The following is a 17,448-nucleotide window of genomic DNA, read 5'->3' as shown; positions in this document are numbered from 1 at the left end:
GAGATTTAAAAGAGGATAAGGGGTTTGTCAGGCGTTTCTCCTCAGGGAGATTCTTCCACAGAGTGAGAGCCCTGACAGAAAATGCCCGGTCACCTCAGGTCCTCAGCTGGGACTGTGGAACGGGGAGTAAAGGGCCTTTGCTGAGGACCTCAGGTCACAACCGGGCACATGTGATGTCAAAAGATTTCAAATATACTTAGGTGATTGGGCCTTAAAAGTCAGAAATAGAATCTTAAAATCAGTTCTAAAATGTAGCTACAATTCAGAGACTTGGTGTCACAGACATCAGTTACAAACAAAGTGAAAGTAATAGACGAGTACTTTACATACGAAAGATATAATTATAGGTTGTGGAGGCAATTTCTTTTGAATTGATTGCGAGGTCGACGCTGGTCTTTCTGAGATTGAATTCAGCTTCTGCAGATGGAGTCACACCACGTCACATATATGAGATGAGAGAATGAGCAAAGGGAAGAAGGAACAGAAGTGATATTTAACCATTGGTTGTGTAACACATTATCTAACATAAAGCCATGCCAAAAATAATATTTTGGTGGTGATGCACTCCTCATCTTGTCCTGTACTTGGACGTGCAGTGAAGTGATAGCATTTACACAAGGGTGTCATGCAAAGATACAAATTCCAGCAGTGGATTATTCTCTTTAAAGTATTCTGATCTGAGACTTTTGAACCCCAATGTGGATATTTTTATCTCCCCTAGATGGTTTTAGCACTTATTTCTCCACTTAGTCTTTATGTAGGTTACAGTTGAGAGCTTTAGAACCATGTAGATACACTACATACCCAAATGAAGTGATGCATTGTCAACACTTTACAACAATACTTTGGTGGTGTCAAGCACTTCATCTCATCTAGCTCTGATTTTGGACGTGCAGTTAAGGGCTGGTGCTTATAAAGTGTGTCATGGAAAGATTGTAAAGAATACAGTGTCGAAAGGACCATTTAACCTTTAAGATAAGGAATACGAAATAAATAATATAAAGCTTATACATTTCTAAAAGTAAAAGTCCTGCAGTGGATTATTCTCTTCGAGGACTTTTGGACTCCAATGTGTGTATTTTTATTTCCTCTGGAGGATTCAAACACTAATTTCTTCACTTATTCCTCCTTTGAGGTACAGTTTAGAGCTTTTGAACCATGAAAATACACGGACATGTATGATTTGTGCATCAAAAGGCAGCTTTATCCCCCAAATTCCTATTCAAATCATATTTAATAAACAGATCCGGCTCACATGTGAGTGAGAGCAGGGAACACGCTGCCTTCCAGAGACTGCTGCTCCTCCGGAGTCTGTCGAACATATTGTGGGGCCTTAATGAAACCAAGTTGTCATCAGCATATGGTCGAAGTAACCTGCTCTTCATATTACTGCAGCCGGTGCTTTTCATGTGCCTGCAGAGAGAAGTGTGGCTCAGAGCGGTCATTCACATCGGTTTCCCACTTGTACTGGATTATTACACCGCTTTATTAACGTTTCACTTTTAAAATCCGAAAACATACGATGGCAAAGCTGCTCCAGATGTGTCCCACATGACCGTGAGCGTTCGCCCTATCTGTCTCATCTTGTTGTATTTGCATATTTGTCCAGTAAATCTGATCTGTGGTCTCGCCTCGCTCCTACTTGGGGAAACTTTTGAAACCGACCCAACACTTTCCCTCCCTCACTCTCTCCCCCCCTCCCCCCCGCGCCTTCATCCCTCCCTCCGCGTTTTCTTCCGTCCAGAAACGGCGCAGCAGGACCCCGGTGTGTCAGAGGGCTGCACCGCTGCCTCACCCCTGCTCCGGAGCTTCACCACCAAACATCACTCTGGAAGTGTGTTTTCTCGTCTCCTTTCTTACAATTATACGGAATTTAACCGTGGAGGGAACAAAGGGGAGGGACGCTCAGAGCTGATGGACCCGGAGATGAGATAGCGCTCTTTGCCGAGCCCATCTCTCCATCCTTCCCGCGGCCGTGCAGTCGGACGGAGGGACGGTTCTTTTTTCTTTCCGGATGATGTAACTGTTGTTTGACACACGGAGCCGCTCACTTGTGCTCAGAGTTTCCTGTGATCACCGGAGCCCGGAGGTTGTCCGACCAGCAGCCGGAGGTTGTCCGACCAGCAGCCGCATCCCCGCGGGACGTTGCGCAGTAATCGACCGGCTGTTCCTCCGGGGTCAGTGCGCGGCGGTAAGTGTCTCCACCATGACCACTGCTGGGCCTCAGAAAATACTTTTTTACACTACTTTTGAAAAGTAACGCCATTACTGCACGTTCTGCCATCACACGTTACGTGAGGTACTTTTCTCTCTTTGGTAAATAGTTTGTCAGAGCTGCTCACTGAAGAACGACAACTCCAGGAAATAAGATTTGACTGAAAAAAAATCTAAGAAATTATATTTCATTGACATAAGTGATTAAGAAATAAAAAAGGCAGAAGAAGACATCCTCACTTTTGTTTTGACTCTTACGTTACTTTACTTTACGTTACTGTAAACTATTCAAATTTAATTGGCTCAAACTTCAGAAAACTTTTTTTTTTAGAAAATAAACACTGACTCTGACTGTGAAATTATATTTTATTAATGTTACTGACTAAAAAAATTGATTTATGAGGAAAAATACGCATTAAACTGGACAGACGTTACCTTTAACTTTTACTTTATGTTACTTTATGCTCTGTTAGTGGAGACTGGTCCATTATAAGAGACTATACAAATCCACTGGACTTAAAATTTAAAAAAATAACCAAATTACTGAGCATGTTTTGTAGTCAACTGTCAACTGTGAAAAAAATTGAAATTAATTATATTTTATAAACGTTTAGACTAGAAGTATGTGAATGATGTAGACTGTAACTGTAACGATCCTGAAAACTGGTCCAGCACAAGAAACTACACGACTAAAACTGAATTGGTTCAAAATTCTGAAAAGAAAAATTGCAAAAAAACAAATGTAGGAGTCAACTCAACATTTTATGGCCACACTTATGCAAAATACTAAATAACGTTTTACTTGTTATTTTTTCTATTGTATTTAATTACTATTACCATTCTAACTGTTCCCTGTGAGTTCATTCTTTAGAATATTCCACATGAAAAAAGAAAAAAAAATGACCCTAAACAATTTTCACGATTGTGACCAAAATCTTAGCCTGAACTCTTAAGACTTCCATTGACGCATGTCTAAAAGAGATGAGAAAGAGAAAAAGTCATATGTATATTCATGAAAGCAGGTCCTGCCCCCTCACAGCGGTGCGCCCCGGCAGCCCCTTCTTGTTTTAAATCTTCAGCATGGCCCAGATGGCTCTGCTGATTCTCTGCAGACAAGGTCAGGTTACTTGTGTCAGTCCCATATGGAAGTGTGTAAAGAAGTCAACCTGGGTGACCACTGGCCACTTTTTTTCATAAGCAGCAGGAGAAAAGGATTTAGGAGGTTGTAAATGACGTGACTGGGTGAGGCATTTTTAAAGATGAGAGTGGAAAAGAGCAAAGGGAAGCCTTGGTTTTTGCATTCACATGTATGGAGCAGCCTTATTTTTGACCCCATCTTATTGTCTCTTTGGGATAAAATGAAACCAGCAGGTGATACAGATCATTGAGAAGCCATCTCCTCTAATCTAATAATCATTTAAATGAGACAGACCTGACAACCGGACACAATGTTGGGCCTCTGGTTTTCAAGCTGCTAATCACCCGGAAGTTGTCGATCCACTATAGCAGGCATATATCAAGTTCACATTACATGTTATCTATTCACACAGAAGAAATCTGAGCACATCAGAGGACGTGTAGAAACATTGTGTGTTTTTGTCTGGTACGAGGTTTAACAGAGTGGTAACGCTGAGGGTTTTTCTGCCCCTGTAGGTGCAGTCATGTGGCAGAGGATTCAGATTTGCTGCGCACTGTTTGCACTGTATTCAGCGGCACCGCCTGCACACATCAACCGCCTGGCGTTGTTCCCTGACAAGAGCGCCTGGTGCGAAGCCAAGAACATCACACAGATAGTCGGGCACACGGGATGTCAGCCTCGCTCTATTCAAAACAGGTCAGGATGAAGGCCCTCTCTGTCCCTCTGTCTCTGTCTCTCAGTGCAGCTGCAGAGAAAAGAGGGAGAGTAATGTGGAAATGTCAATAACTTTTATTCTCAGTGATTCAGTTCAGTTTGTAGGACACATTAGGGATTGGCACTGATGAAGTGCCGGCAATGCTGTATAGCAAAAAATATCAAGTAACTTAACTTCAAGTAGCTCATAAAAGTGATTTTACACATTAAGAGTTATTCACCACAATCCCACACATACAACAGTCGCTAAAGTAACAGTATAGATTTTTGTATTTTTCCTTGTTTCCTTAAACACAGTTACTGGTATTATATCAAAAGGCCTCTTAGATCTGCAGGTTAGATCTTTCAGCTGTTCCAGAGCTCAGATTAAGGTCAAGTCGGGGTCGAGCTTCTGCTGTAATGACACCTCGGCTTTGGATTTGTATTCAGTGTAATGTTACTGTCTCAGTTTCTAAATCCTGTCTTTAAATTCAATTCTATAGACGTACCTTCTTGTCTGATAGTTAGATTCACTGTAGTTGTCTGTAGAACATAGCTTTGTGTTTTTTCAAGCTTGATTTGATGAACTAAAAGTATCTCAATGATTATCACAATCCAAAAAATATAGACTTAGTTTTTTACATTCAAAACCACTCGAACATAATTATTGGCTGCAGAGGGCGCTTTTGCTCTGTAAAGGATGATTTAATGGTCAAAGCTGGCAATGTAATATTTGTTCTTATTATCAACAAATCCCATTGAAAGATCAAAACCAACTACATGTTATTTTACTTTCTGACTTATTCATCTGGCTTTGTATGTGATCGTTTGACTTGAAATGTAAATCTTTAAAAATTGGAAGCATATCTAACAGAGTCGTATTTGGACATTTAATCTCTTTATCTAATCTATTTATGATGGTTCAAATTTATCAGTCAGAAACCGACTGCTGATTTGTGTCTGCTATGATACATGTTATGACTGGAGGTTCAATAAAATGACGCGCTCTCTCCTCCTCGTTGCAGAGCTTGTCTTGGCCAGTGTTTCAGTTACAGCGTCCCCAACACGTTCCCACAGTCGACAGAGTCTCTGGTGCACTGCGACTCCTGCATGCCTGCTCAGACACAGTGGGAAGTGGTAAGATTCATTGCACAACAACAGTGAGTCGTCAAACTCACACATAAACCGCAAGTTTCCAGCATGAAAAATGGCCAGCATGTGCTGTTCACCAGCAAATAAAAAGTAGAGGAAAAAAAACATAAACCCAGGATGTCTGTGGTTCTTCATCAGTTGGAGTCTGTATCACATGGGTTTATTGTCCCTTTTAGCCAGAGGGATTCCAGTCCTGTGATAACAATGGTTTGTGGTTTAGTGTATGTAGTTTGGAAGGCTGACAGGTAGACTGGGCGGGTGGGACCACAGGTGAGGCCTCCTCATGTTTCAGAGCTCAATATTGTATCTAGCGCAAACAACCATTATTTTATTAATTGTCTCATTATTTTTGTTGCATGCAGGAGGCCAGAGAAAATGCATCCACAGTCTCCTCTTACTTCTAATTAGCTGGAACTGGATGTTTATCTCCCTGGTCGTGACTGCTGCTGCAGGACTTTAAACAAAAATGGATTTAGAAACAACACAAAGCCAGCTCTCATGAAAGAGGACTCTGCTTCGTGCTGCTCTGGCACTTGCGCTAGTGCTTGATAAAACTGCTGAATGATCATTTTCAGTGAAACACAGTGAGGTGAACTTGTGTGAGGTCTGGAGAAACAGTTGAGCGTGTAAAACACAGAGATTTACACAGGGAGCAGGTCGTACACTATCTGTTTATTTTAGAGAGAACTCGATTAGTCTGGGATATTTTATGATTTTGACTTCTACCACTTGTTCCGAAATCTGTTTTACACATCAGATCAACATATAATATACCTTTCTGTAATCCTCAGCTGTTTTCTAACCACACCACAAGAAAGAATTCAACGCAAACTAAAATACTATAAAATGATGGCAGGCGGACCAAAAACAAACTCACATCAATACATCCACATTTAGCAGAATGTACATAGAGAAATTATACTTCCCTGTCTTTTTTCCCCAAGAATTTTCAGGTTAAACAGGAATTAAACACACACAAATTAGAGGAACAAGTAATTCATGTGTGTGTAAGTAAGTAAATTGTGTAAATATATATATTCTTCAAATGTTTCCAAAAAATGGAATGTTAAGACCAGAAGCAAATAAAGTTCACTTCATGTTAGGATAAAGAGCAGTGACAATATAAACAAGGCCAGTAAGAGGATGTTTTGACTAAACCCAGTCGACTACGACTTGGTACCTTTAAACAGGAAACAGAGGCATTCAGCTCTGTGTGTGTGTGTGTGTGTGTGTGTGTGTGTGTGTGTGTGTGTGTGTGTGTGTGTGTGTGTGTGTGTGTGTGTGTGTGTGTGTGTGTCTCCAGGTGACTCTGGAGTGCCCTGGCAGTGAGGACTCCCCTCATGTGGACAAGCTGGTGGAGAGGATCTTCCACTGCAGCTGCCAGTCCTGCAGTAAGGAGGGCGCCCAGGAGGGAGCAGTGATGCAGCTGTACCCAGCAGACAACGGCCTGGACGCTCCATCTTTACCTGACACCCTCAGCGGGGCTCATCCTCACCCTCTGCCCCACTCAGACACACACTCTCATAAGCATGCTCACCCACACACAGACCATCACTCACTTCCACACTCATCAGACGGAGGGTAGGTTTGTCGTCTGCCTAGCTTCCTCCCTTCCGCCTACTCTCATCCACACTGCATCCTTTGTACCAGTTTGTAGTATTGTAAAGGCACTTTCAAAATAAGACTTCTCTTTGTGTTAGTGAAATGACAGACACACGCTCACACAGTCATACTATCTGATTACACACTCTTGTATATAAACTCAGGCAAACACACCAGCTTGCGCAGTTTTTTGTTTGCTGATAAACACGTGTGCATTCGTGCATCAAGACACGACTATAGTCTGTTCATCAGTTGTAGTCTTATTATTTTAATCTGCTTTGAATGCAATAAATTCTGTTGTTGTGATAACAGCCTTTTTGTGCCTTTGTGAATTCATATAATTATTGAGCTGCATCGTTTTCTTGGTTTCACAGGAAATGTATTTGAACTCAGAAAAAGAGAAATAAAAACAGATTCCTTTCTCTATTTTCCAAAAACGAAGCTGTCTTTACGACCGTGTTTTGTGAATTCAGGCCATGACACGTGATTTTGTTTTCTTCCAACAACAAAACTCAGAGTCACGACAGACTTTTAATAGATGTTGGAGCCACTCACTGGAGTGCAGGAGAGCTGCATGATGGGAAGAGAAACTGCTGCTCACTGCTTCATTGGCCTGAATCTGATGTTACAGAGCCAAAGAGTTTAATGAGATGCTGCAATGGAGTGCCACAGAGAAAATCTTCCCTAGATACTTTCACTTGTTAAAAGGTTTTGTTCATGGTTTGTCTACTTGAATGTTTACAAGTCTATCTTAAAACAAGCCTCACATTCCTGTATGCATGTTAAAATAGTTGCTGCTGTTTATACTGACTGTGAGATGATCAGGGACAAAATCCACAGTCCTCCCTCTGTGAAACATTTCCACAATTCAGTGGTATTTTACTAAGTTAAAGATATTGTTCACTTGCAGAGTGAAGGTAATAGACAATTTAGTGGCAGATGCTGATACAGAAATTGTGGAGTAAATACATTCTTGTACCGATATTTTGGCAAATTTACATCTTTAAAAAATAAGTAATGATTCCTAAAATGTTGTAATCAAACTCTCATGTTATTGAGACTTGATATTTTACAACAACAAGTTCACAGAGTGTCCAGCAGATGTCAGCACAGAAGGTTATTTTACATTAACTGTTTACTTTGTAACTTATTACTCAATTTCTCAAAACCAAACATCTTTCCCCTCAGATTCTTCGCAGCAACTCTCCTCCTCTTCGTCAGTCATTCCTTCAGTGCTATCTCTACATTCAGGCAGTATCGCTCGTCATCGCTCCCCCTTATCCTGCCATCTTTTTTCTCTTGCTCTGTGTAATTTCATTGGAACAGCCAAAGGTTGACTGTCAGTCTGCGCTGCAAAACAAATCGATCATGCTCTTATCTCACAGCCACACAGCCCACGATGCTCTGGGGTTTGTGAGAAGCAGGCGGCAGAGGGAGAAACTCAGGGGGACTTTTCTCAATACATCACAGTCTATTGTCATTAACTTGTTTGTCAAGCAAGTTTATTTCACTTAAAACTTTCTGTTTTCTCACATATCGATTTCACCTGGATCAAAAGTCTTGTTTCTTTACTTATATGGGTCCTATCTGTTGTTGGATGCTGTTTTACCAGAATGTCTAAAAGACTTTGTTTGTTTTAGAGCAGAGTGAGCAAGAGGACAGAATAATAACAGAGATAAAATCAAACAGATTATGTTAGAGGTTTAGTTGACCCTGCTGCCCCCTGCTGTACATATTCAGTATCAACAACAAAGCTCTTTAAAGCAAAACAGAGCTTTACTACTTTATACAGGCTTACGTTTCTTTGGATAAGAAGACAATTAACCTTCACACAACAGCATCATGAATCAGCAGACGTTTAATAAGTGTCTTGATAAACATCACAGGGCGTTTAATAATCATCTATTAAACACTGCTGGCAATGCTCGAGTTATGGCTCTGTGCCAGACACATGCAGAGCCGGGCCCTGTCCGAAAGCTATACAGTCAGGGTGTGAGTATACTCACTGCTTGTTAAGGGCCCTAATGGCCACAAGAGTGTAATGAGAATCACACCTCTGAATTATTTAATACTTGTTAATAATGTTTAATTATTTAATTGTTTTATTATTGTTAGTCATTTTAGTACATTATTGTAACTGACTAGTTTATTTAAAAAAAAAAAAAAGGTAAACAGGACAGGGGCACTTCAGGGGCCAGTGACCCTCTCTTCGATCCGCCCATGTATCGATAACAGGCATCAATCAATCAGATATTTTTATAATGGATTTTGGACCAGTTCAGTTAGTGGACGAGGATTTTCCACAACCAGGAAACTGTGTTTTATGTGACTGATTATAACTTATAAATAAATGATTATTAAACAAAACTATTTGTCTGAAGGTATAAACCAATTGAAAGGACCAGAATTTATGTCAGTAAAGTATAATGCACCACCACCTACATTAAGATATGTGTGTGAATGTGACGCGTGTGATCACAAAGCTGAAACCAGAGAATTGATCTGAAATGTGAATAACACGCTTTATTGTTTGTTTTTGTTTTCACGATGGAATCTGTTGGCCGCGTGGGCGCGCACTGACCGGTGGTGCGCGCGGCCCGGAGTCGGCGGCTGCCACACGCACGCGGCTCCTCGGGGGGGGGGCAGCATCAGCTCCGCAGGTTGAACTCAGCAGCAGCTTCTCTCTGTACTCACACAAACCTGTTCATTGTGCTCGGAGCTGAAACTCAACGATCCGAACAGAGAAGAATCCAACCAGCAGCGAGAGAATCACGGGATCTGCACCTGCAGGTAAGACCAGAAAACCTCCCCGAAGCTTTAAGACTCTGATACAGCTGATGTCAACACATTGTGTGCGTGGACTCTTCATTGGTTAACAGTTAACAGATACGATTTGATTTAAAGAGCAGAGTTGTGAAGTCTAAAAAAAAGAAACTAGATTCATAAACATAAATAAGGCACAATTAGAGCTTAGAGCAGAAAGAAACAGTTTTATTTGCACCAGAACATGTGTCCAGTTGCATTATGATGCAGATGTTGAGCAGCTGATATCTTTGTCTTCAGCTCAGCAGCATCGGGTTAAAGGTTCTGGGCAGATTCACTTTAAAACGGTTCATATTGACAGAACAGGCCCACAGGCTTTAGTGACAAAGACCTGATCGATGAGATCGATCGAAGGAGGGGTGGGATGACAGCTCAAGTGTGTGTGTGTGTGTGTGTGTGTGTGTGTGTGTGTGTGTGTGTGTGTGTGTGTGTGTGTGTGTGTGTGTGTGTGTGTAAAGTAAAAGCAGGTTCTTCATTTGCTGAGTGTAATGAGATATTGGCTGCCTGGATGAAAGCAACAGAGAGTGTGATGTCGTTGGGACAGGGCTCTATGTATCTCACTATATCATTTAAAATTCTGCTAGATGCAACTGATGCAAAGATCCTCTGGTCTGCAGAGAAAACACACACAAAGATACACAAAACCGAGTGTGACACCATATGAAAGTGGTTATGAACGAGGAAATGGTCTTTATTAAACTTTTCAATCAATTTAGTAAGTATTTTCAATGTATACACAATTCTGAATAAGTAAGGGGTGAGGTTTTAAACGTACGCAACATAGACAGCATGTAAAGATTGATGACATGACAGCGTGTTGATCACCACCTAGTGGCTGGCTGCTGTATAGGTCATAAAACATGTCTCCTCCCAGTAAGTGGATGGGCAATGAGACAAACTAAAAAGGTAAAGTGCAATTCAAATACATTTTTCTCAAGGATAGTTTCTGTCATTTTAGCGATTCTAACACTAATGTTTGTTCAGGTGCATGTGGGTTTAATTAGCTATTTCAAAATGGGGTGAAAGCAGAGCCTGACTCACGATTGGTTGAGATTGTGTATCAGCAGCACCACAATACTGCAACTCCATCCCAGCCCCTGCTGCGCAGGTTCTGGCTCCAAATGTGCAGGATGGTGGCGCTCATATCCCGGATAATTTAGCTTCATTTCTGGATTGCGGAAGAAAGTTGAGATGCGTCGTTTGTCTTTATTTACAGTCTGTGGTGCCCACAGAGGGTGTAACCGCACTTCACCCAGTGTCTGCTTTAAAACGTTCCTAAACAGCTCTCTGTTTTTCAGGATGTGTGGTATGGACATTGACCTGGATGATGGCGGTTCAGGTGAGGAGGAGAAAGAGGAGGAGTTTTGGGTCGGGGAGGGGGTGAAGATGCTGCCCCCTCCTGTGGCCCACAGCGGGGGCAGCGCACTGGGCAGCCGCAGGGGAAGGTTAAGCTGTGTGGCCTGCGGGGCCGTCCTCGTCCTCTGGAACCTGTGCGTCATCTTAGCCAACGCTCTGCTCCTCGCCGTGGTCTTCTCTGTGGTGCTGCTGCCTGCTGTACTGCTCCTCTACACTGGTTTCCTCTGTCATTCAAGGGTGAGTTGTCGACAGTTGACTCGATAGGTTTTACTTTTGTCTTGTTTTTTTCTTTCCTTGAAGTAGTTGACAGCTGATCCACTGCAGTGCTTTGAGCTCCAAAATTCAGTTTGTAAAGTTGCATCTGAGCTGATGTTGCTTCTGGATGATAAAGTGGGGGATGCTGGGTCAAGGGAATACGACTCACTGGCAGAGGATCAAGATTATTATATAGACTCAAGGCAGTGTTTTCTAGTGCAGCTATCACAGTGAGTCGCAGAGTACAGTATTTTCTCAGAGCAAAAATAATGGCAGAAAGACTTGAGATAGCTGAGTTCAGTTTGAATGAAAATCTTTACCACAAACTCCAAAGTTGACAATGTTATCCAACAAGATAGTTTAACACAACTCTTTGTAACTTTTACTTTGTCCCTCATAAACAACATATCACCATGTTGGACATTTCCCTGAAAGCTTTTTAATTGGTGCATCATGGGGAAAATATAAACCATGTGACTGTAACGTCCTTGGTTTAATTTCAGCTCGAGACTTATCCATGTTTTATTGTCTGGCTCTTCTAGTGCAAGGCAAAATACAAAGGATATTAGAAAATGTTTTAAAAAATGAAGGAATGAACAAAAAATACAGACTCTAATTGCTCAGTCTGCAATCAGAGTCCTGCAGGGCCCCATTATTAAATATGTCTTTGTTACATTGTTTACATTTGACGTAAATAATTTTGTATGATTATGTGGTCTGTGTCTACGCATACTTTCCATTGATTGGTTTCTAGACGGGCGTACATCTAATGTCAGAGCGCTGTCAATTCAGCAGGTAGTAGTCTTTGTGTTTGAATGGAGAAGAAGAATGAACTGTTTCATTTCATTAATAACGTTCACATTGTATTATCGTTATAGTACCATCATCACCAATTTCAGGCACAGTACCCGACACTAACCCAAATCAAATGAAGTTCCTCATCATTCAAACATTCATCAGAGAGGTGAAGAAGCTGCAAGAAATCCCGCTAGCACCTTTCATACCTGTTATTTTGGTTCAGATTACACTGAGAGGTCCAAAGGTCCAGACCAGACAAGATATTTGCACCCTTCGACACTATCTCAAGCATTTAGCAGCTAAAGAGCTATTTAGGTCCTTCTGGAGTTGGTAGAGACCAAACACAGAGCAACAAGGAGAGAAAATTTTGATCCAACACATCCATCAGACAGTCATAACTAAATGTTAATGTGGGCTTGTATCTGCTGAAATGTGTAAGCAGAAGACTGTTTTTCTAACAGTAATGGTCAATGTTGTGTTAACAATTTGTTTTCAATTATCCCAAAAGGCCCAAATATCAGTTGCTGCAGGTTTAGAAGGACAGTGTTCTGCCCAAACACGACAGCGTTTAAACAAATCATTTACACAGAAGAATCTGCACAGTCCCTCCCTTAACTTACCTGTTAAAGTTAAGGCAAGTAAGCCCATGTCATTTCTGGAAAATGGGGAGATCATCTCTTATTAATGTTGGCTGGAGCCTCTGTTGAAGAAAACAAGACAATTATAGCCTTCAGGGGAAAGTGTTCTTGGCAGGCAAATTCTTACATCAATACCTGACACCATCCCCTTAAAGCTGTTCAGGCTTATTCCTCATGTTTTTCTTTTTTAGTCAAGAATAACAAGCCCGTCCAAAAAGATGATGACTAAACTCAGGCGTTGAAGCTTGTCAGACTGTGATGAGGTGGAGCTGTTTTTTCTGCCACACGAGCAGCACTGAAATTAAACGCAAACTGAAAACATGCAGACAAATGGAAGATGTCAGTCAGAGAGTTTGTCCTTTTGTGATGGAGACAGACTGAACGTGGAGCAAGGGACCCACTGAGAAGACGAGACTGTCGGATCTGTTGCCTACACCAGCTGTGAACAAATGCACTGACAGCACAACCAGAAAGAAAATGTGCTTGGTGGAAGCACAGTGTGTGCTTGAGGGAGGTGTGTCTGTGTGTGTGTGTGTGTGTGTGTGTGTGTGTGTGTGTGTGTGTGTGTGTGTGTGTGTGTGTGCGTGCGTGTGTGTGTGTGCGTGTGTAACTGTGTGTGTGTGTTTGTGTGTTTGTGTAACTTAGTTGTGTGTGTAACTTAGTTGCATGCACTTTTAAGGATGTCTGCTAACCCCTCTGATCTCACCCCTCACACACATCTACCCTTCCTTCCCTCTTTTTTTGGACTTTTTGTCTCCTCTTCTCCATCCCTCCTTCCTTGCCCACTTCTTCCCTCTCACCCGCCGTCACAGATGATTGACAGCTCAGGGTACTGACAGCTCTGAGTCACTTCTTATCTGAACCAGAGGGACTCTGGGAGAAAACTCTGTCACACCCCACCACACAATCGGTCCCACATCTTTACCCCAGCTGAACATATGCAATGCACACACACACACACACACACACACACAGACACACACACACACACAAACACACACACACTCACACACACACACACACACACACACACACACACACACACACAAATTATATTCAGCCAGTGATAGATTCTGCCTATTTTGCGTTCTGACAGAGGAGAAACTGCTCCTGCTGAAACCAAAACACTCATTACTCCCTCTTTCGTTACCCTCTATTTGTTCTCGTAGGTCCTTGACGCCCCCTCCGCCATCTGCCGTTACCTTGACGACAACAGCTGCTCCGCCCTCATCATCCTGGGCTTTGTGATGATGTCGCCTCTTGTGGTAGTGGCAGCCGCGGTCTTCTGCGGTCTGCTCCGGAGGTTTCGACTCCTGCTCCTCATTCAGCCGATCACACATGCCCGATACAGAGGGCGGTTGGTGGACTGGGTAGGCAGTGTCCACGCCTGGGTCTGAGGATCGGACGCAACAGTCAGAAAAGATCAGGAAGGTAGATCAGTGTGATGTCAACCAGAGAGAAATAGGGGGAGGCTACATCATAAAGAAGACCATAGATTATATTGCAGTTATAAGTCATAAGCTTCTTTCAGACATGGACTGAATTCAGGAGATCCTCCGGAGTTTCTCCGCAGGCTCTGTATGTGAGAGAGCAAATGTCCGAGCGAGAAACGCCAGAGTTTCTGCAGACTTTATCCAGCCAGTCCACAGAAACTCCAGAGTAGATGTGTGAACACAGCAGAAGAATCTCCACAGGATTCACTACCGGTTTGTGGGATGGTTACATTTCTATCACACAAGAGATACAAAATAAAGATAAAAAACATCTCCATATAAAAAGTGGAGCCACTCATGTAGAAGACACAGACGTCCAAGAAGTCTGTGGTGCCAGGCGCTAGTATCGATATGCTGTAAACAAAAACATCTCTGCAGCAGATTCAATATGTTATTTCCTGCCTCTGTCTGCTCCCCTCTCCTGAATCCTGCAGAATATTTGTTGCTGTTGTGAAGCTGTCTGAGTGAATCTCCCACTGTGTTGTGCATGTGTGCAAGGAAACCTCTGGAGAAAGTCCGGACGCAAATCTCTGTTGTTCCTTTAAAGTACATGTCTGAAACAGCTATAGACAATTGATTCTTTTTGAAGCATGTGGTCAGTTTTTGGTTTTCAGAAATGTTAGATGGTAGGTTCTTAAAGAATAGTTTCACATTTATGAAAATACATTTATTTCCTCTGTGAATCAACAAACAGACAGTTAGCTTAGTTTAGCATAAAGACTGGAAATAGGTGGAAACAGTTAGACATCAAGTTGTGCAGTGACGTGTGGGACTATTTCTCAGTGAGATGAGTCTCTGCCTGCCAAATGTCAAGACTCACTTTTTACACTTTGTATTTTTTAAGCATTAAACAAACAAATGAGAGGTGGAAGTTGTTGCTTCTCGATTGATCCTCAGCAGTTTCCCTTGTTTCTTGTCTGTATGCTAAGTTAAGCTAATGTCCTCTTTCTTCCAGCTTTGTACTGAACTGAAAATGGTGTTGATCCCTGACTCTCAGAAAGAACAGGAATAATCTTCATTTACAAAAATAGTATTAAGGTTTTGCTGAAATGAATTACAAGCTGAAAGGTGTCTCTTTTATTTAGTGTCCCCACTGCAACTTTTAGATGTGATTCATACAAAAAGTTCTATTTAAATTCATTGTAGCAGTTTCCACCTTAGTCTTTTTTGGCTTTGAAGAAGAAACACATTTTCTGTGATTCATCGAGTGATGTCTTTGTGCTTTAATCTTACATTCAAAAACAAAATGTATTTGCGAAAACATTATGAGACAGACCTGAAGGAAAAAAACACTTAAATCTTTATAGAAACGGAAAAGAAAAATAAAGGCTTTTACTGTCAGGAGAACCATCAAAGAACTGTCTTTTTCTTTTGATAAGATAACAGTTTGAGGTGAGTGACACATCACAAATTTGTTCATGATGACAGTATTCCATTTGATTTAGTGTATAAAGCAAATATTATGTAATTTTCTATTGCCTGTTTGCTAACTATGTTGGCATAGTTACATGTGGACTATTCTGACATGCATTACTGTGAAGCTATGTGTAGATGCACATTACAGATCTAGCAAATAGACTGTATATAAAGACGGAAGACCCAATTCCACTTTCTCCTGTACCAACATTTATCAAAGAAATAATGCACACAGGTGCCACCATCTTGCACTTTTAACGTCATGGGAGCCAGAGTCTGCACAGTAGGGATCGTAGTGGGGAGCTGTGGTATCGAGGTACTGTTTATACATGTGCTTGACCAATCAAGAGTCAGTCTGACGATAATGTTTCACTTTGTTTTTGCTTTTTAACATCATACATCTAGTTAAAACCAAACATAAAGCAGAGGACATACCTGACTGCAACCAAACTGATGGTGCCTGGTTGCCTTTATCCTAAGAGGTACAGTATCACAACACTTACATTGATTGAAAGGAACAAATCTCTTTTCGTATTTCAGAATAAATTAGCCTATATACTTCAGCCACCAGGGGGAGATCAAGATGATTTGACTTCACCTTTGGGAGCTGTCATGGCGTCCATCTTTGTATACAGTCCATGGTTGAGCAAACAGCTAAAATGTAATTGCAAACGTGGTTATCTGCTTTGAGGTTTTGAATTTCCTGTGGGGCAGCATAGGAGGACTTTAATATCATCTGTGAGGTAAATTAAATATACAGTGATGTTTTTACTCTAACTAGTTTATCAGATGTAGCATCTTGTGAAATGGGGGGTGCATATGAAACTTAATTTTAAGTCTTTTTCTTTTTATATCATTTTGTGCCATAAAAACCCAGCCTTCACCATAAAAACGACAGAGGCTGACAGTGTGACAAAGTAATGGCTGTCTAGTGGGAACCAGGTGTTGAAGAGGGATTTGAATTATCAGACCAGCTTGTTCATCTCCGTTTTTGCTTTCAGGTCATTTAAATTCATCAGCAGCACAGAACTGCTCATCCTTTTTATCACTGTATCCACCGCTCTGTAAATTTGTGTTCAAGTTTGAGGTTTCGTCTCTTAGGAAAAAAAAGCCTTGTATTATATTTTAAGAGAAGAACTCTTTGTTTGTGTTATCTGTTAATGTCTTGGTAATGTTGTGTTTCCTCAGTCGGTTGTTTAAATGAAGCAATGAATCTCTGTTGTTTCCACTGTTAAAGTTAATTGTAACAGGAAAAACAGATTTATTGGTTTTTATTTTTGCCAGGTTGTTTGCCAGTAAATACAACAGCTAAAATAACATATTGGAAAAATTACAGCTGCTAATATAAATTGATTGTTTTGTTTTCAGTGTTGTCATGAAAAACAGCAACGTGTTGCCATGTTCAGAGCTTTTATCAATAAAAAGGGGACCTTTTTTCCGTCAGTGTCTGTTTTGTGTTGTGACCTGTTTGGGTTTGATGATGAGAGCAGAGTCAGTTGCTCAGGAGGTAGAGCGGGTCGTCCACTAAAGGTTTATGTTTGGATCACCCGGCTGCTTCAATCTGCATGTGGAAGCGTCCTTGGTCAAGACGTTTAAGACACCATGTGTGAATGACTAGATTTGTGTATAGATGCTCTGTATAAATGTGTGACATGTAGTGTCAAGTGCTTTGAGTGGTTGATAAGACTCTAGTGAGAAAGACCCAGACTCAATCAGACCCTGAGTCTTCTCAGCCACAGTTCACCTTCTGTCACGTTTGTTTGGTATAATTATCTAATTAAGGGAAAATGCCACCTCTGATTATATAGTTGTCCTGTCTGTGCTGGTAATGAATGCAGTCCATTAATGCAGCTCGGCAGGGCTCATGTTG

At 41.4% G+C, this 17,448-nt stretch overlaps 2 protein-coding genes across 2 annotated transcripts; both read left to right on the top strand.

Moving 5' to 3' along the window:
- The first annotated feature begins 1,738 nt into the window (after positions 1-1,738).
- Positions 1,739-7,113, top strand: nbl1 (NBL1, DAN family BMP antagonist). The gene is made up of 4 exons (XM_020107642.2): positions 1,739-2,191; positions 3,868-4,048; positions 5,071-5,182; positions 6,501-7,113. The coding sequence occupies exons 2-4, from the start codon at positions 3,876-3,878 to the stop codon at positions 6,780-6,782; spliced, it is 567 nt and encodes a 188-aa protein (XP_019963201.1). The 5' UTR covers positions 1,739-2,191; positions 3,868-3,875; the 3' UTR covers positions 6,783-7,113.
- Positions 7,114-9,448: 2,335 nt separating this feature from the next.
- LOC138413518 (transmembrane protein 88-like) lies at positions 9,449-17,021 on the top strand. The gene is made up of 3 exons (XM_069537371.1): positions 9,449-9,589; positions 10,921-11,215; positions 13,839-17,021. The coding sequence occupies exons 2-3, from the start codon at positions 10,922-10,924 to the stop codon at positions 14,064-14,066; spliced, it is 522 nt and encodes a 173-aa protein (XP_069393472.1). The 5' UTR covers positions 9,449-9,589; position 10,921; the 3' UTR covers positions 14,067-17,021.
- Positions 17,022-17,448: the final 427 nt, after the last annotated feature.

This window comes from Paralichthys olivaceus, chromosome 2 (genome assembly GCF_024713975.1).
Source record: "Paralichthys olivaceus isolate ysfri-2021 chromosome 2, ASM2471397v2, whole genome shotgun sequence".
Classification (NCBI taxonomy): domain Eukaryota; kingdom Metazoa; phylum Chordata; class Actinopteri; order Pleuronectiformes; family Paralichthyidae; genus Paralichthys; species Paralichthys olivaceus.
The sequence above is the reverse complement of the archived record's forward strand: the minus strand, read 5'-3'. Positions and strand labels throughout refer to the sequence as shown.